The sequence below is a fragment of the Sesamum indicum genome, linkage group LG3, assembly GCF_000512975.1.
Source record: "Sesamum indicum cultivar Zhongzhi No. 13 linkage group LG3, S_indicum_v1.0, whole genome shotgun sequence".
In the NCBI taxonomy this organism is placed as follows: domain Eukaryota; kingdom Viridiplantae; phylum Streptophyta; class Magnoliopsida; order Lamiales; family Pedaliaceae; genus Sesamum; species Sesamum indicum.
Window position 1 is genome coordinate 5,509,934 of NC_026147.1, and position 19,417 is coordinate 5,529,350.

Sequence of the window (19,417 nt, forward strand, 5' to 3'; positions counted from 1 at the left end):
AATATATATATATATATATATATATATATTAGTAGAACAAATCACTTTATTCCCTTGTCTTTTGGGGTCTATGAGCTTTTTGAAAAAACAGGTCCTCCCACTACTGGAATCAGAATCAAGTATTTGGTGGTAAGATGTTTTTACCATTATCTTACTAAAATTATATATTGCATTTAGTTTTAATTATAGTTATATCCCTTTCAAAATATAAAATTATTAATATTTTAAAGTTGAAATTACATTTGCACTTTTTACGAGAATTCTTCTGCAGTCAAGCTCCTTTCTGTCGTTGCAGTTGAGTGCCAGTCTACGTTTCGGCCTGAGAAAAACCTTTGCACGCTTATTTGTTACCTTTTAGAGGCCTACAATTCATAGAAATTGTTTACCTGAGACCGTCCTCATCTATAGGTCCTGACACAAAATTAAAATTCTAACTCTTTTGAAGTGGTATCTCCCCCCCACCCGAAAGGAGGTGTAGACATTCGACTACCACTTTCGTTAGGGTTTGTTTGGGCGATGTTCCATTCAATATTTCATATAAATTATTCACAGGCTTGTTTTTTCATTCACCGATGACTATTTTTTATCCATTGAGAATAATTCAGGAAGAAAATTTTATTACAGTTACGCCTTTCTATATATATATATGCATATATTAAATTTACTCCCTTACAAATATAAAACTATTACTAGGGTATTTTTGTTCGAAATACTGAACTAGACGTAAATTTGAAAGTTTATCTAACGACGTCAATGTTCTCATACCCTAACGAAATGAATGCATTTACAAATGGAGAATTCTCAAAGGGAGTACAAATATGGTTTTGAATTTTTTTTTTGAAAAATTATAATTTTGCATTTTATAGCCATTATGGACATCATCCCTACATGCATCAAATAAATAATTTTTTACGCTCTAAAATATTAAACGATTGCATATTGAATTTTCGACATAATACTTACATAAATATAAGTATTTTATTTAATAATTCATATCCATACGATGGTTGGGACTTCAAATAAAGCTCCGCTATATATATATATATATATATTTGGCAAATTTTTGAGTGTAAAAAGAAAAATATTTTGTATTTAATTAACATTTATATAAAGTAATAGAACTTGTAAATTTGATAAATACTAAAGTTTATAAAATAATAATTCCAATTCCAATTTCGGTATCCATATATATTTTCAGTTGAGTGGCTTATAAGTTTTAAAAAGATTTAAAAATCATCAGAATTTAATCTGAAATATGAATATTTATGATTAATTAGTTTACAAATCTATGGTTTATATAATTACTATTTTTTTTAAGTTTACATCTACGCAATTTCTTTTAGTATTGTACTCATTTTTTAGTAATTAAAATAAAAGTGTCTTAGTGATATACAAATTCTTTTGATTTTTATCTATGAATTATATAATACTTATCCATATTTGTAACTTTTTTTGGTAAATTAAAATGGTCGACTCTCCTGAAATTTGCTATAATTTTAATTACTCTCATTGTTTGAAAAATTACAAACATTTCATAGTATTAACGATTGTTTAACAAATACTTCCTCATGACACCCTATTATCAGGAGTATTTGTTATACTATTATTAATTTAAAAAAATATTTATAATTTTTTAAATAATAAAAAAATATTTATAATTGCGATAAATTTAAAAAAAAAACTTGTTATAATTTATTTATTTATTTATTTTTGTTATGTTTGTAACCTTGTACCACTCGGAAAGTCACAAGAAAGTAAGAAACTTCTTAGCATTAGCCAACTAGTGGTAAAACTGCACATGTGACTTCAAACGACAAAAACCTTTCACAATCCACCAACTTTCAACTCTATCGTCTCTCTCTCTCTTTCTCCTCTCTCTCCTCTCCCTTCAAAAACACTCGAGCACACACCGAGCAGTTGTCTGTGTCTTCTCCATCTTCTGTGACTACCAATGCTGCACATGCAGAGAGCGTTTTAACGAGGTGAGGGAGATCTCTAATGTTATTGAACGGATGGAACAAGCGTTTGTGGTGTTTTTTGGATTGTTTTGGTATTTAATCCAAATGGGTTGGGTTTTCCTGTCGTGTATTTGCTGAAATTCTGTGTTTCTTTTTTTTTTTTTGTATTCTGATTTATTTAACAGTTGGGTTTTTTTTGGGTTCTTTTATTGTATTTCTTTTGTAGTAGTCTTGGTTTTTAGGTTAGTGTTGGAAGATAGAACTTTTAGTGGATTCAGATGTAGGAACAATGGTGTTTCTGTTCGGTGCTTTCTGGTTAAATTGAACAGTTTAATAAAATTGAAATTCTACTTCGTTGTTGCGTGTTAACGAAATTTTCCGGCAATTGTACATTATAGTACTTGTAATAAGAAAAGAACTAGATTTCTCGATATGATTCAATAGGCAAGAATTTTGCTTTTTCCATTTTTTTGCCTTTTGGATTGATCCCTTTTGGATTAGCAGAGTTCTAAAGATTTCTTGGAACACACACAAAACCTTTCGTTTCCTACAAATATTTCATGCTTGTATTTGCCTGAATTATGCCTGAACAATAGTGAACCCAAAAATAAAAAGGATAAAAGAATTAATTAGTACTTAGAACAATCTTATTGCTCGCTAGCATCATAGATAATGTTTTGATCGGATATATTTTGAGAATTTATCTTTTTTTTTTTTTATTATCCTTGATTGGTTATGCTATATGAAGTATTTAGTTGCATTGACTATCATTTGAAGTAATTTTAGATGCAGTAAATTAAATGGCCGTGCTGTCAATTATAATCTTAAGTGAACGTATTATTGATAAACATCAAATATTTGCTTATATTTTATTGGTCTGCATATATTTTTAAGAGTATCCTTTTAATGTAAAATAATCGTTTTAGGTTCAAGAGGTCATGGGCGCCAAGTATTCGAAAAAGTCGATTTCAGGTCGTTACTCATCTTATGCATCAAGTTCAAACTCATGGAGCCAAAATGCATATCCTCAGTCATCATATTCTCAGCCGACTCACAGCTATCCACCTCAATATCCAACCTATGGTGGTCCACCCCCTGAGTCTAAGAGAAAACTGGAGAGGAAATACTCGAGAATCGATGACAACTACCACACATTGGATCAGGTAAAACTATTCTTGCATATTCGTAAATCAAGTAAGACAGTAATTATTCAAGAAATCTGGATATTCAGAGGTAACTCAGCCCTTATTTGGTGGGTTTATCAAGATGATTTTTTGTGTGCTTTAATTAAACGAATACTAAACCTGCTTCTAGTGGTTGCCTTCTGTTACCGAAACACTCAAAATTTAGAATCATAATAGAGAGCAGCGTTTTGCTTAGCTGAAAGACTTATCTTCAAGCCTACATTTGCAGTCTGCCTTTGTGGTGCCTGCTAACTGCAATTCATCAGATTTCTTGTGCACGAAAAAAAATCTAGAAGTCTAATTGTCCTGTCTGGCAGTTTGGTCTGTTGTAAGTAACAGATATAGTATTTGTTGGTAAAAATAGTTGATTGACAAGTTTGGTTTCTGATGGTGAAAGTTTGTTGTTATAAGTTTTCTCCTGTCGTTTTATGTACCTTATGAATGGAGCCTTGAAGCAATCTCTCCTAAATATTAATGATTGCTGTAGGTCACTGATGCCCTTGCTCGTGCTGGTCTGGAATCCTCAAATTTAATTGTTGGTATTGATTTCACCAAGAGCAATGAGTGGACAGGTACAGTCCCTTGTCCCAAAAAATGCTTTGATAATATTCTACAGAGCAGTGCTTGAAACTTTCTATGGTTTCAGGTGCTAGGTCATTTCACCGGAAAAGTTTGCATCACATTGGAGATGAGCAAAATCCGTATGAACAAGCCATATCAATTATTGGAAGAACTTTATCCAAATTTGATGAAGATAATTTAATTCCTTGTTTTGGATTCGGAGATGGTATTTTATTTGTAGTATGGTTTTCTTTCTAAACCCGTAGCAATAAAATGAATGTCAATCTTATGATTCTAATATGACAGCTTCGACGCATGACCAAGAAGTCTTCAGTTTTTTCCCTGATGAGAGATTTTGCGATGGTTTTGAAGAAGTATTGACACGATATAGAGAATTAGTTCCTCAATTGCGACTTGCAGGTTCCTGTTTTGCCCTTTGATTTTCCATGTTTTTTGGTTGGTATCGGCTGCTGGCTACTGATGATTTCTGTCATTTTCTTTACAGGCCCAACATCATTTGCTCCTATAATTGAAATGGCTGTTACTATCGTTGAACAAAGTGGTGGCCAGTACCATGTTTTGCTGATTATAGCTGATGGACAGGTACTGAATTATCTAAGAGAAAACTTTGTAATTTCCTTTTCGAGGACCAAAATTTGTTCTCAACAGAACATGAAATTTTGGGCTTATCTGAAATAACCATGAGCCTAAGTTACTCGAGATCAATTTGATGGTGGTGCTGTTTACGTGAAAGATTAGTCTCTGAAAAGGATTCAGATTGCTTCTTCTTTTCTTCCATTTCCAAGAATTTGGTTGCTAAAACACATATGGTGTCCAATGCATTACTAGTTATGCAACAGTTTGCACAAGGATGCCGCCATCTGTGCATTGTTGCTTACATTCAGTTTTCATTTTGGGTATAGGTCACAAGAAGTGTTGACACTGGTCGTGGTGAGTTAAGTCCACAAGAGAAGAGAACAGTGGATGCAATTGTCAAGGCAAGGTACTTTATTGAATATCCATGGTGTAGTATCAGAAAACATGCTTGCAATTATATCAATCCTTCAATATATATATTCGGGTCCCTATTTCTAATGTTCTATTCCTCATTTACAGTGAGTATCCATTGTCAATTATATTAGTGGGAGTTGGAGATGGACCATGGGATATGATGAGGGAATTTGATGATAATATTCCGTCTCGAGCATTCGACAATTTCCAGGCAAGTTGTGCCATTTTGCTCTCTCATGGTGGTAAAATTTAGAGTTTAAAAATGTTGAATAACATTTCCCAACAGATATTAAAAATTCACATCAGTTTCTGTTTGTCTAGTTTGTAAACTTCACAGAAATTATGTCAAAAAACATGGATCGCTCCAGGAAAGAAGCTGAGTTTGCGCTTTCAGCTTTAATGGAGATACCTTCTCAATACAAAGCAACACTTGAGCTAAATATTCTTGGGTACAAATTTTCATCCAAAACTGCGTATTTTGATTCTTTTAACGGATCTGTATTGCAATTTTCTTACCTTGATCGAATTGTTTGATCAGTGCTTCTAGAGGAAAGGCTGTCGACAGGGTTCCTCTTCCTCCTCCACTCTACGGTGCAACTTCTTCTGCCACATCAAAGCCTACCCGTTCTCGCAGTTTCGCTCCAAGTGCACCTTCTTCTGGCGGACATGATCCAGCTCCTCGTACCAGTGAGCCCAGAAGCCATGCTTCTGAAAACCATGTAATAAACTATATATACATATAACTGTAACATTGAGAACATTCTAAGATATCTGTCACCTTCCATTCTATAATTCGTAAACCATAATGTTCATTCTTGGACAGCTTTGCCCCATCTGCATTTCGGAACCAAAGGATATGGCATTTGGCTGTGGGCACCAGGTACAACTTTTGTGCATTCTGCTCAATTATTTTTCAGGGAAAAGATATTGCTCAGAAATCCTTGAATTCATTTTGCTCGTCTCTTTTCCTAATAGACATGCTGTGAATGTGGACAAGACCTGTTGTCATGCCCAATCTGCCGAATGCCAATCGAGACGAGGATAAAGCTCTATTAGATGATTACACATAAAGGGTCCTTCAGAATCTCCTAAAAAGAGCGGTCTCTTTGTAAAATTCTGCTATAGCTTTGCTTGCAATTCCGCCCTTGCATTTGTACCTATGCAGCATCAAACGTATTAGTACCAGATTGTCTCCAGCTTCTTTGTACATATGGTTTAAACATCCTATTACAACAATTATAGATAAGAATGTCCTTTTCGTTCAATTAATTCTTAATACAATGGAGTTTAGAATCTATGGCATTTGGAGTTGTCTTACTCATGTTTAAGTACTTTGTCTCTGAGATCTTGAACTTTACCTGGTTTCCTCGGCAAATTATAGTCACCCATTGGCAAGTTACATGCATCGTAACTCTTTTGAAACTTTTGTACCTTATAAGCAACGGATATTTCCATTCTGTATGGGCGTTTGTTTCTGTTTTATCACATAGTTCTTGGACATAAAACACCTGACGAGTCTGTTTTCTATGTGTCTACAGCTTAACTATACGTGTTATTTCTTCTTCCTGTTAGCCAGTTTTGTTGTGTATCAAGTGAAGCTTTCTAGTTGACTCTATCTGCGTACCTGATTGCGTGCTGAGCAATGTTCTACGGTGTGAAGATAGTGAAACCTGAAAAATTGTAATGCTGTCCATGTGTGTTTGTGCCCGTATAGGCTGAATCCAGAATTAAGAAAAGGCCTACGACTGTGATAATCTTAAAAGTACCCATACTTATTAAGATATAATTACCTATCATATTCAAATTGTAAAACAGAAAATTTCCATTTATAACTTAAAATGCACATCAAATCATCAATGTGATATCGTAATACTGAATATTAATTTGCAGGAAAAGCTAAAACTTCATAACATCTTGATAATAATCCATTTTAGATCAACAACAAAGAAAGAGAATATATATATATATATATATATAAATTTATGTGTAAATAAATACATAATCAGTGGTGTTGATGAAGTGGATTTGATGAGAACCACCAAAGAACCAAAGCACAAGTGATCAAGACAAGAGGGATGAGATGAACAGCTTTCTCTCCAGCTGAAGCCTTTGGAGCAATTTCCTTCTTTGACACTTCATCATCACAAATCATCATCATATCACTCATCTCATTGTTGTTGTTATAATTAGCAGCTATCAAATTCTCATTTCCATCTAAACCCTTTAAACCAGCTGCTGCAGAGAAGTTCACCAAGAATTCGTCCGACGACCGAGCAGACGAGTAACTCGACGATCGATGCATGTCTTGTTGATGACAAGTAGCAGTAGACATACAAGAAAGTTCAATATATAAGCATGTATATATGTGTTTTCTGTGTGTGGGATGGGGTGGGGGGTGGGGTAGCAATAATATTGACAAGAAAACTAAAATCTTGATACATTTACAGGGATATGAAGTTATTAAATAGAGGGGGAGGAGAGAGAGTACCTTTGCTTCTTCGAGTGGAATGACAAACAATGTGAAGAGCAAGAAAAGTGGATAATAGAGGATCTATGAGATTGTTCTGACTTGTGATCATATGGGATCTCTTGTGAAGCAATCAAAGGGGACATGCATGTGAAGATAAGTTTGTGTTTTTAGCTCGAATAACAAGATGATGTGATTGGTATAATTTAAGAAAAGTGACGATATAAATCAAATAATACTCGTAATTTGATTGATTTGATGTATGATTCAAATCAGATTGCAGATGAAAAATAAAATAAAATATTCATGCATGTATGTCTGTATTATTTTGAATTTTTGGTTTGAGATTAAGGATTTTTAAGGATTTGGAAGCAAAGAATGTGGGAGATTAATTTACTTTTGGTAGGTTTTGAATGGGATCTGATCAGCATATCTTCCTAATTGTGGGAAGAAATAATATTTGCAATAATAAAATGGAATAAATCAGTATTTTCCATTATAATATTTACCATGTGATCATTGGTTAGCCAAATGTAGGATCAATTTCTCATTAAACATGCTCCAATTTCTCGAGTTTAAAGAATGATAAAAAGAGTGTTCAAATGCTATTTATAAATTTATAATTTCATATATATCAGTACAAAGAATTATGTCAATAGTTAGGAAAATTAGAAATAAGAGCAAATTTATTGGTAATTAGGAATGAATTTGGCAATTTTAAATTTTTGTAATTTTAAAATTAATATTAAAAATGAAATATTTATTTGCTATAATTAGAAATGAATTTTAATGTTTTGCATCAGAAAAAAAATTAAAAAATTCTCCCAAAATTTTACTAACAAATATTTAAATCGTTATTTAATTTTCTAGCAAAATTATCAACCAAAAAAAAAAAATTACTAGAATCGAAGCTAATTATCAAATAAATTAATTTTTTTTTGCTAAATTCATTGTTAACGTAAATTTAATAAAGAATTCCACTATTTTACTAGAAATTAATGTTGTTACTGATGACATTATTTGTGATAGCGAATGTCAATTAGATTCAAATCAAGTGGGCAAATAAAGGCATACAAATTCAAGAAATGTCAATTTTAATTTCCAAAAACTGTTCTAATGTTGGGATATTTTATCGTAAAATGATATATATATTTTTATTTTACAATGACGATCTTATTCTTAGCCTCTTTCTTTGGTTTTTCCTTTCTCATACTCAAAAGTCAAACTATTTCCCAAATGCGACTTTTCCAGACACTGGAACCTGAGTATAGTTCGAACAGGAGGGAATTGTAGAAAAAACCCCTTGTTCTCAGCAGTCAATTTTTCCAAATCCTCAATCCAACTGGTGTTCCCCATCTCGCCACCCATACAAAAACGGGGACTGAACTCAATTTAATTTCTCCTCAGGTCTCTGCGCAATATACAAACGTATAGATACGACCTATACATACTTGCATCTTCATGGAATGCATGAATGCGATGTCGTTAAGAGCATCATCCCCTGCCAAGATTGCAGCACAGGGATTTTCTTTTCAGCAATCCCTCAATCCCGTACCCCCCAAATCCGCTTTTTTCAGGCTTATGCCGCAGACCCACATGCTGATTCACTCTCCCTTCAAGCAATTGTCATTACCCGCTATTAAATCTCAACAGGTAAGTTTGTGCCGTGCGTTTGGTATATGGTTTTTAACATGTTTAATTGCTACTTTTTGTAATAGTATGTGGAATGTGCTCATTTTTGGTGGATTTTCTGGATTTTTATTTTTATTTTGTGTTTTGGAGTTTAGATTGCTGAAAGTTGCAATCTTTTTTATGGGATTTTGTTAAATTGGGTTGTGTTCGTGTTGGTTGGGTGTGAATGACGTCTAAGTGGTGGCACGAATTGGCTCACACTAATGCGGAATGTGGTTAATAGTTGCAAGCTTGTGTTTTTGAATGTTTGAATCTTGTCGGTGGCTCTCTAGGTGAATCCTTTGCTTGATTCGTTATATGAATAATTTTTAATAAGCAGGAAACAGCTGAAAATATGCGAGATTATAGTTGGTGAAACCTAATGAGTTCTTGTATTGTTTCAACATGTCCTTGTTCTTTGTTTTTCTGAATTGAGTTAAAATAAAGAAAATATTGTCTATCTTCTTAAATTTATTTGGTCACCGAGTACGTTGATGTGCTTATTAGATGAAAAGATCAGGGCAACAAAAACTTTATAAGCATGAGAGCAAGTTCAGAGCAGTGGAATCTATGAAAAAATACATTGACTAACATTAGATAGATTAAGTTAACCTAAATATTTATTTCATATACTTTTAGTTTGAATTGAAGGATGGGTCAGCTACGGTGTCTGAAACTAAAACTTCTGAGGGGGATGCTCTAAAAGTTAAAGAGTGGGAAGTTGGGATGTTCCAGGATGAAGTGGCAGCAAGTCAAGGTATAAAGATTAGGAGGCGGCCACCAACTGGACCACCTCTTCACTATGTTGGTCCCTTTGAATTTCGTTTGCAGAATGAAGGCAACACCCCACGCAATATTCTTGAAGAAATTGTATGGCATAAGGACGTGGAAGTCTCCCAGGTACTCTTTGATTTGCTTAATGAGCTTATTTCCTTGTACTTTCTTATTCATGAGTTGTGATATGTGGTCTATTTTGGTTTTGGATGGTAGATGAAAGAGAAGAAACCACTGGGAATGTTGAAAAAATTGCTTGATAATGCTCCGCCAGTTCGAGATTTTATTGGAGCTCTTAAAGAGGCAAACTCACGGACTGGTTTCCCTGGTTTAATTGCTGAAGTGAAAAAGGCTTCTCCAAGTAGAGGGGTTCTCAGAGAAGATTTTGATCCTGTAAGTTTGCTGTTCTATTGCCTTTTAATTGTTTATGCCATTTTCCTCGTTGTAGGATCCAGGAAAGATCTAGTTGTGTTAAGGTTATTCACCTTTCTGGACATCTATAATTTTGTGCTATTATGAGCCAAGCAATAACTCATGTAAGTAGTTTGAAATTTTTGTTAAATAAGGTATGTGAAATTTTCATGCTATTGTACAATTCTCCAAGTCCAAGAGATTGGCTTGTCATCATATGGTCATTTACACATTGACCAGAACGTAGAAAATGTACAAGAGAAGATTATTAGATATCGAAAAAATGTAAGGATACATGAGATCATGCCTTGGGATTCCTGACTGTTGGGATAGCCAGCTTCCAATTCTTTCTTTTCCTCATCCTGGAAAAACATTATTATTGACTCTATGTCCAGTTCCTAAGAAGACTGTTGAATTTGTTGCAAGGCATGAGTCTTTTGGATGGTTTTAATGACAGGTTCAGATTGCTAAAGCTTATGAAAAAGGTGGAGCAGCTTGCCTTAGTGTTCTGACTGATGAGAAGTATTTTCAGGTAAGAGCCAACTTTCTGGTCGTCTCTCGACTTTGCCTCATTCTTTCACAGTATGCTTATCTGAAATGTTTTTTATTCTCCTTTTCTGGCGGACAAATAAGGGAGGCTTTGGAAATCTAGAGGCCATAAGGAGGTCTGGTGTAAAGGTACGCTATCTTTCACGATTTTTCTGAATAGTTCTGAATATGTAGCTTGATACTTTTGTTCCTATTTTTTTACTGACTTCTGCAAACTTGAAACTCAGTGTCCTCTCTTGTGTAAAGAATTCGTAATAGATGCATGGCAAATCTACTATGCTCGAGTAAATGGTGCGGACGCAATTCTATTAATTGCTGCTGTTTTACCTGATCTGGACATCAAGTACATGACTAAGATTTGCAAATTGCTGGGGTTAACGGCACTGGTTGAGGTTAGACTCTTGCTGTTGTTGTTATTAACTTGTTGAGATGTCATGTAATGTTTTTGTATGCATTGATTGGTATTTTATTTTCTGATTTTAGTATCAATCTTATCTCAATGCTTAATCTCTTCTCCATTCTTTGGTATTCCACCTTCTAGGTACATGATGAGAGAGAAATGGACCGTGTCCTCGAGATTGATGGGATTGAACTCGTTGGCATCAATAATAGGGACCTAGGTATTTTCCTTGCTTCAAGGAGTAGACTTCATGCTTATTTCTGAAACTCTGTATAGCTTTGCCTGGCATCTGTTTGCTTTGATTTACCTATGCTTAACTTTTATCATCAAAGCTTACAGTGTGCTAAACTCATTGTTACATACCTTGTGCAATTGCTCATAATTGTTTGACATTTTGATGTAGTCTTAAGAATGGACCAAGTTGGATAGGGTACATACTGTAAATGCCAAACTCCCGAAACAAGTAGCCTTGTAGTAGCAATGTACCAATGACTCACTGAAATTAATTTGAGGTGAAAAAAAGATAAAACTAGAATAAGGCACACTTTGGCAAATGCATGTACTGTTATCTTCTAAAGTATCAAATTCTGCTTTCTAGATAGTTTCACTCTCGTGATTTGGCACATTGAAGTCTTTATGGATTGCGATTTTAGGGGGTGATTAGAAAGAAGTTTGACCATTTAATTTAACAAATATTAACTCGAACATCGGTTTTATATGTTCTAATTATTGTTAAACCTGCTAAGACAGTTCACCTTCTGACCTGCTTCAGGAACATTTAAGGTCGATATTGCCAACACCAAAAAGCTTCTCGAAGGTGAGCGTGGGGAGAGGATACGTCAAAAAGGCATTACCGTAAGTACCCTAGAAAAAAACTTGGTTAATTATGTCTATTCTTTTCCCTTTCCCATTGAATGACTCTCCAGCAAACTATTTCCCTCTTCATAAAAATTCTTCAGGTTGTTGGGGAGTCTGGACTCTTTACTCCTGCCGATATTGCATATGTGCAAGAAGCTGGTGTTAAAGCGGTAAGCAGTAATGATCTATATATTTATGCCTCTGGTTCTGAATGTTTTTTTCGGGAAATCCCATTTTTCATTTATTCATCATCTCAGCAAAAAGTCAAAGCACCCCAGTTTAAACTAAATACAGATAGACCCTCGGACACTTCTGAAATTGTAACTATTTCTTATGTCAGAGGGCGACTTCTGAGGTTTTTCTGCATTTATATTCATCTCCCCTGACAATAACAGCCACTCTTGAGGGCGATCCTCTGGGGTTTCTGAAATTACATCCACACCTCCAACACTAACTTCCATATCTGAAAACGTCTACCTATATTTAGACCAAAAATGCATGTCTCTGCAACCATCCTGAAATAGAAAACTAGAAACGTAGAAGCACATCTATGAACTCATACATTTTCGTCTGGCTTCAACAGGTACTGGTTGGCGAGTCAATTGTTAAGCAAAACGACCCTAGTGTGGGAATAGCCCAACTCTTCGGTAAAGATATTTCTTCATGATGCTCGCTCACAGATGCACATCTCTTGGAGCTCCACGACTGTGGAGATAAGGCTTAGTAGCGCTAGATTAAGTTGTCCCGTCCCCTCTTTGTTTATAACTGATCCGCATACAAAATCTGTCTCGATAATGTACACCTATTTGCAGTTTTGTAATACAATCCTTACAGGTATTTTGCTCCGACAGCTTCTTGGTACTCCTGTTCAATCATCGGATAGTTCTTTTGTTGCTTCACCTATGTTTGTCGTTGTCGTTTTTGCCATCATGTTGCCGTCTCTGTCGTTTGTCATCGTCGTAGTAATTGTAAACTTATAGCTTTAGTAGTGTATATATACCTCTGTATGTTGGCAAAAGGAGTAAGACTAAGTTTGGAATACTTAGTCCATATGATAATTATGGCTTTGTTGTTGTTGATTGTTATGATCTAATTATCTTTTTAAACGTAATTATAAATAATTTAGTTAATCTTTTAATCCCAATTTTAGTTATATTAGAATTATGGTAAAGTTAAATGGTAAGATATTTCAGGTAATGAATAAAATTAAGATAGAACAAAAATTTTGGATAAAAAGAGTAATTTGGATGGTAATTTACTTAAAATTATTATAAGTTCATATAAGGTTTAAAATATGTTGATAATTTAGCTTATAAGATCTTACATATACAATTTTGTATTGATGTGATTAAATTAGAAAAAGACCAAAAATTAAAAATAAATGATTTTATTCAAATTGGAAGAAACTTATAAGGATACTACTTTTGAATTTTATAAACATAGTTTTTAACAAATTCATTTAATACTTTTATAAACTCTAAAATATATTATAAGATATTTTAAAAAATTTATAAACTAAGCTAAATACTATAGAAAGACCATCCAATTAAATATTATTCAAATATCTAAATTTGAGTTAGACCTATTACCTGAATAATCATGGTAGGAACTTCGGATTATAGACTTTTTTAAAAAGTTAAAATTCTAATTTTCATTTTCAACATACATAAATAATCAACCCAAAATTTGGACAATTAGTAGCCATAGAAAAAAAGACATTTTTAAAAAAGGGCTGATTTCTAAAAATTGGTAAATTGCAACTATCTTTTTTAATATTTGACATAATTATGAGTAGTATTTTATTATTTAAAAAATTACGAATATTCCCCTAGAGCCTTCCATACATTGGGTTGTCGCAATGGAGTATCTGTTATGTAATCATTACTTTTAGAGAAATATTTATAATTTTTTAAATAATAAAAAAATATTTATAATTATAATGGATTCAAAAATTTTATTTGTAATTTATTCTTGAGATAAATGCAGAATTGGTACCATAATATAAGCCATTTTGCGATTCAGGTACCATACTTCTCAAAATAAACAGATTTGATACCATAATATAAGAAAGTTACAATTATAATACCTTAGTTTCTACTTTCACACTTTTAATACCATGCCCTAACTTTTGAAAATATGATTTCAGCCCCCAAAAGTTTGATTTTTCAGATCTAGTCCCATCGTTTGAAAATGACATCAGAGCCTAGGTTTATTGAATAAATATAATTGTTAATATTAGTTTTAGATATTTTATCAACTAACCAAGGAGACTTTTAAGAGATTGGAATCAAACAAAAGTTCCAGTTACAACAGAGAATGTTTTCAGAATCTGAAAAATCAAAGATGAAATTTCTTTATGGAGATTTTAGAAAAGGGAGAAGATTACCTTCAAACACCGAATGATGGTTTGGGCGACAACCAGGAGTATTTTCAGTTGGAAAAGCAGAGAAAGAATTTCGTCCTAGGAATTCTAAAGAAGACCACAAAGCCGAATCGTAAACCTCTTACTAAAGAGTAATAAGAAGAATGGTGGAAAATTCACCAAATCCAGAAGGTGCTACCAAGAAATGCAGTGAAAATATATATGAAATCGAAGTCCATGGTAGATTACTATCAAGGTGAAACGGAACGTGAATAGAAACTTTGAACCAAAAGATGGACGAGATCCTTAAGATCATTCCAGATCTACACAAGAATCTTGTATATCTAAAAGCAGAAGTTGCAGATTTGAACAGAAACCAAAGGGAGAGCCATTAGACATTCAAATCCAAACAAGAACGGATCAAGGACACCCTTGGATTAGTACCTCTTCTACATCAGAAGGAAAATGAAAACGATAGTCCAAAGCCGAAGATAAGAGATGTTCTGATTAATAAAACCATCAAATTTATAAAATAAGGAAAGTAACGAGGGCAGATATATCAGATCTACAAGAATTGGTTGAACTCCTAACTTGGAATTGTGCACTTAGTCAACGTTCAAACCGATAAAATCACTCCAACACTACCACCAATGGAGGAAAGTACAGGTTCTAATGATCTTCCACATGATCATCCAATGAGGGAAACTACAGATTTCCACACTATAGTAATATTTGTGGGAACGAGATTTAGAGAAAATCTAGGAAGAAATCCGAGGAGAGCGTCTGAAAGAACACCTTGTGCATAGACCATGCTCCAACCCTTATATCTATATGGCGCCGTACTTAACCTGGATGTTATCGACTTTCGAAACATCGAGAAGCTAATATATGAATAGGTTGCAACCATAAAGATAGCACCAACTACCTTAGAACTCGACAAAGAAAACTTCATAAAGCTAGTGGAGTTGAACTTAGAGGGTTTTGTGAAGATCGGATGGGAGAATACCCCAAAAGATATCATAGCCAGTATCCTTATCGGAGATTTGAAGAGCACGATAATAGATCGACTAGGATATTTCGGAGGAAGTAGAGCAGAGAAGGCTAGAGAGTATGCACAAGCTCTTTTGGCCTTGAACTAAGAAGTATTTGCTTAGTAATTGGATATATCTATTGGTTTCAAAAGTATTTTTCTAGAATAGAGTAGCAACAAAAGTAGCAGCTCTAATGCTCTTTGCAAAGATCTGCAGTTTATGGAGGAAAATGTTGATCCAGTCATACAAAGTACCCAAAGGATAGCTAGATTCAATTCAAGGAGGAAGTCTTTCGTTAAAGACAAACTGAAGGATTGGTGTTATCAAGCATCCATCTAGAAAAATATGAAAAAGCTAAGAGGTAAAATCAAATGAACCCCTCTCTATTGTGATAACAATAATTTTTCCTACAATTATAGGAGAATCAAGCGAGTCATGAAAGAGGAAGAAGTAGAGTAGTGACTCCTATTATAGGAGTTCCAGAAGAACCTCTTTCAGGTAGAGATCATGGTGGTCCAAATTAAAGGCCAAATCATATAAATCTGGACAAAGAACAAGATCAATGAGGGCTTCATCCTAAGGATCTAGAAGAATAGATGCAAGATCCACAAGAAGAACCCTACAAGGGTAACTTTCAGCCGAGCCCATATTCGAGCCAATAAAAGTTTCAAGGACTGCAACTGCTGGACTTGTGGAGCAAAATGTAATATATCTTCGGACTGCCTGCGTAAACATGGTGATTTAAGAAAATTTGAAGTCACAGATGACATCCTAGATGCAGTTTACTAAGAAGATTTGGTACATATTTACCAATTTGAGGACCTTCAGATTAAAGCGTCTATGAGGAAGAAATAGAAATTGATTCGAATGAATCTTTAATCGAGTCATAATAACTACAATAAGGGAGATAGACTTCAAACCTTTGAAATTCTGTCAGGATTTTTTCAAGAATGACGATATCAAACAAAATCATGGAAAGAATCATACACTAAGATTCCAATCTCCGCCCATATGACGAATTTAGGATTGAAGGAATTAGGAGAGTCCTTAACCAAATAGGACTAAACCAGAGAAAATAACACATAATCTACAAAGTAAGTTCAGATTTCCTAACAAAAGATGGAGGCATTTGATGCAAACTCCATCATTTTGAGGCTCAAGCATCTCAAGGAGAACATTGAGGATCTTTGTAAAAAGTTCGAACAGCTATTAGTGAAAGCTTAAGTAGCTCGCCAAGTTCAAAGAGCTGATTTTAACACTGTCCAAATTGCAATAAGAAGTACCATGGTGGCTTCAACCTCGCTATGGAATGATTTACAAGAACTAATTTTAAAGGTATCACCCTCGATGATGACTTGCGAGATGAGAGAGCAGGCTTTAAACCTGCGATTAGAGTACATGACTCTAGACCTGTAGCAGCGGATTTAAGTACTCCTTGCACGAGGTCATCACTAGACTCTAGTGAAACGATGACAATCGAGTCACAGAGAGTGCAAACATCTGATGATTGAAGTCAACCCAACACCTCTAGGATTAAAGAAGGAGAGATTAACTTTAAACAGATGACAAGTACCTCTAGGCTAATACTAACAAATTGATATCTTCTTCTTCTGCTTGGCAGATTTACCAACAAATATGAATAAAATTAATTTCTCACAAAGACGTCAATCCAAGCAAGACCATCATTGAAACATCTGAACAATATAACCGAGTCTGGATGTTATAGGAGTCCAAACCAGAGGATATCTGAGAGTGGTGTAATTTTGGGGCACTAGCCTCAGTTTATACTATATCTCCAAATTTTTCAAAAATCTTAAAACTTCTGGAGTGGATCAGTGGGGTAGTTCATGATGCTAGGCAAAATAACCCCTACTTGAAAAGAAGAGATATTCTGGAGATAAAGTTTGTATCAGCAGCTCCAGAAACTACAAAAAAAGGTGTCATCCAACATTTCATTTTTCATGAGGCTGTAGAGGCCAGACATGGTAGCTTTCGACAAAATCAAGGCTGCCTCAGAAGAAGTTCCCTTGATATCAGCTATTAGTGAAGACGATATTCTCTACCAGAAAAGCTTGGGGATTATGGGTCTGTCTAACTAAGATAGATAAAATCAAGTATCCATTCTTCAAACAAAGTGAATGGATCATTCCTGTTAAACTCCATGAACAGGAAAAAGTATTGAGTTCGGGGAAATCTTATTTAAAAGAAGAGGATGTTGACCAGGAAAAATAAGCTACCAGCGAGCGAAGCTACAAGGATTAAGCATGTAACATGTTGTATGTTGGCAATGGCAAAACCACATATGCCTTACTGTGAAAAATAAGAGAAGCCCCTGTTCAGGACAAAGATTCGGGTTACCCAAAGAAACCTGAATAAAAGCAGGACAAGGGTAAAAGGAAGAATTTGTACAAGGCGAATTAAAAATTGCAGAATGAAAAAATTCAAAAGTGAGACTGTCGGTAGAAGATGACAAAGGCTAACGATTGAAAGCAAGAAGACCAGCTAGCAATCACATGGCCAATAAACTATTATGACCAACAGTTGGAAAGGACGAGGCTATGACGAGTGCAGTGACGTCATTAAAAAATAAGTTTGGAGTCCGGATTTGAAGTCCGCGAATACCTATAGATAAGGAAGCAATGAAGCATATGAGAATCATCGAAAATTTTCTCCTACTCTTCAAAACATGAGATTTTAAGATTTCAAAGCTTTGTAATTTTAAAATTTTCAATTTTATGGGGGTTTTCCCGAACAAGGATAGTCATCTTAATGAGAGACTAAGTTGTTGTCTCCTCTAACAGAGGAACAAAATATATATGTAATATTACCTATAGTTTTTCAATAAAGAAAATGTTTTTGTTGAATTTGTCCATCCAAAATTTAATTAAGTCTCTATTTGAAGTACCTCTATGCCCAAAGGTAGGAAACGAAGTAGGATTGCGCTGTTTATTGCTGAAGGAGCCAGGGGCCGGCCTACCATCTACTGCCGTAGTATGATTGGAGAAAGTCCGTAAAATTGAGAACTTGAAATAGTTGACGGCAATGCGGTAAAAAAAGTATAAATTTGTGAAGGCTTAATTTTATTTCGAAGCATGTTGGGCCTGATGGATTGAATAGAAATGGGAATAATTCTAATAAAGAAAAAAGTTTCGGGAACTAAATTGACAATTTTAAAAAATTTAGGGACCACAATAAGAATGAGGTACCAAAATTGCAAGTCTCTATAAGTACAATATCAAAATTGACTATTTTGTAAAGAGTGGTACCTGACTTGCGATACCCCTATACTGTAATATCGAAAATGCAATTTTCTCTTTATTCTTTAAGGAAGGATTTTTGTTGAAACGTGGAGAGCATAAAACATTTGTCAAAACACAGAATCAAAGATCATTTCCATGTCAGAAACCTTACACTATTTCAAAAGTTTATCACAAAATAAAGTCATTTTGAAAGTGTCCAGAACTATCCTCAATTGCCCTCTAATTCTCTGAACCATACAACATTTATGGACGTTAATCTAAATACAATTTCGTCCTCTACTTAATTATTTTTATATGGTTGTCGTGTTCTGGTTATGGATAACTTAATAATTTAACATGAGTATCAAAATTATTATTCTTTTTTTATTTTGTTCAGAATAAAAAGTTTGTTGTATCAAATTTACACTGTAATTTTGATTTATATATATATATATACACACATATCAGACCTGATATTTAGAAATATTTTAATCATGGGCAAAATTATTTAAAAAATATTGAAAAAAAAATTGCAGAAGTAGGTGAGTTTGAAAAGTTTTGACATTCTAGGCTGCACCGCGTTCTGACAACGCGAATCCGGCCGAAAAATCATGAAATTCGCATTGAAGCTATTTGCAGCTGTTTCTCCTCCGTCAGGACGAATCATGGATTGAGACCACTGTCGTTCAAATCCTCTCGTTCAGACAATCTTTAATGAGACCAGTCTTGCTCAATTTCATCAAGTATTTGTTGAGATTTAAAAATTTGAAGATTTTTCATCCGAAAATTCGCGTTGAAGTTGTTTGCCGCCGTCAGGATGAATCACAGATTGAGACTACTACCATTCGAATCCTCATCCAGACGATTCCAAGGAGACCAGTCTTCCTTAATTTCATCAAGTATTTGTTGCGATTTGAAAATTTGAAATATTTTCGCTGTCA

The 19,417-nt window shown here is 34.2% G+C and overlaps 2 protein-coding genes across 3 annotated transcripts; both read left to right on the forward strand.

The window, feature by feature from the left end:
* LOC105157304 (E3 ubiquitin-protein ligase RGLG2) lies at positions 1,808 to 6,009 on the forward strand. Its single transcript, XM_011073693.2, has 12 exons — positions 1,808 to 1,982; positions 2,885 to 3,121; positions 3,630 to 3,714; positions 3,789 to 3,929; positions 4,010 to 4,123; positions 4,209 to 4,306; positions 4,627 to 4,706; positions 4,820 to 4,925; positions 5,036 to 5,163; positions 5,253 to 5,433; positions 5,538 to 5,594; positions 5,690 to 6,009. The coding sequence occupies exons 2-12, from the start codon at positions 2,897 to 2,899 to the stop codon at positions 5,768 to 5,770; spliced, it is 1,296 nt and encodes a 431-aa protein (XP_011071995.1). The 5' UTR covers positions 1,808 to 1,982; positions 2,885 to 2,896; the 3' UTR covers positions 5,771 to 6,009.
* On the forward strand, positions 8,443 to 12,743 carry LOC105157306 (indole-3-glycerol phosphate synthase, chloroplastic). Of its 2 annotated transcripts, none has more exons than XM_011073694.2 (10): positions 8,443 to 8,834; positions 9,492 to 9,752; positions 9,843 to 10,019; positions 10,495 to 10,569; positions 10,671 to 10,715; positions 10,814 to 10,978; positions 11,128 to 11,206; positions 11,759 to 11,841; positions 11,946 to 12,014; positions 12,428 to 12,743. In XM_011073694.2, exons 1-10 carry the CDS (start codon positions 8,643 to 8,645, stop codon positions 12,509 to 12,511), a joined length of 1,230 nt encoding a protein of 409 aa, XP_011071996.1. In that variant the 5' UTR covers positions 8,443 to 8,642; the 3' UTR covers positions 12,512 to 12,743. The 2 variants fall into 2 exon arrangements, with proteins under 2 accessions (XP_011071996.1, XP_011071997.1); XM_011073695.2 differs by having other exon boundaries at positions 8,444 to 8,834; positions 9,504 to 9,752.

Bases quoted from the DNA above. Each gene is read 5' to 3' on its own strand.
- LOC105157304 (XM_011073693.2), top strand. From the start codon at position 2,897: ATGGGCGCCAAGTATTCGAAAAAGTCGATTTCAGGTCGTTACTCATCT. The intron at 3,122-3,629 runs GTAAAACTATTC...TGATTGCTGTAG, and splicing joins ACTACCACACATTGGATCAG to GTCACTGATGCCCTTGCTCG. The intron at 3,930-4,009 runs GTATTTTATTTG...CTAATATGACAG, and splicing joins TTGTTTTGGATTCGGAGATG to CTTCGACGCATGACCAAGAA.
- LOC105157306 (XM_011073694.2), top strand. From the start codon at position 8,643: ATGGAATGCATGAATGCGATGTCGTTAAGAGCATCATCCCCTGCCAAG. The intron at 11,207-11,758 runs GTATTTTCCTTG...GACCTGCTTCAG, and splicing joins CATCAATAATAGGGACCTAG to GAACATTTAAGGTCGATATT. The intron at 12,015-12,427 runs GTAAGCAGTAAT...TGGCTTCAACAG, and splicing joins AAGAAGCTGGTGTTAAAGCG to GTACTGGTTGGCGAGTCAAT.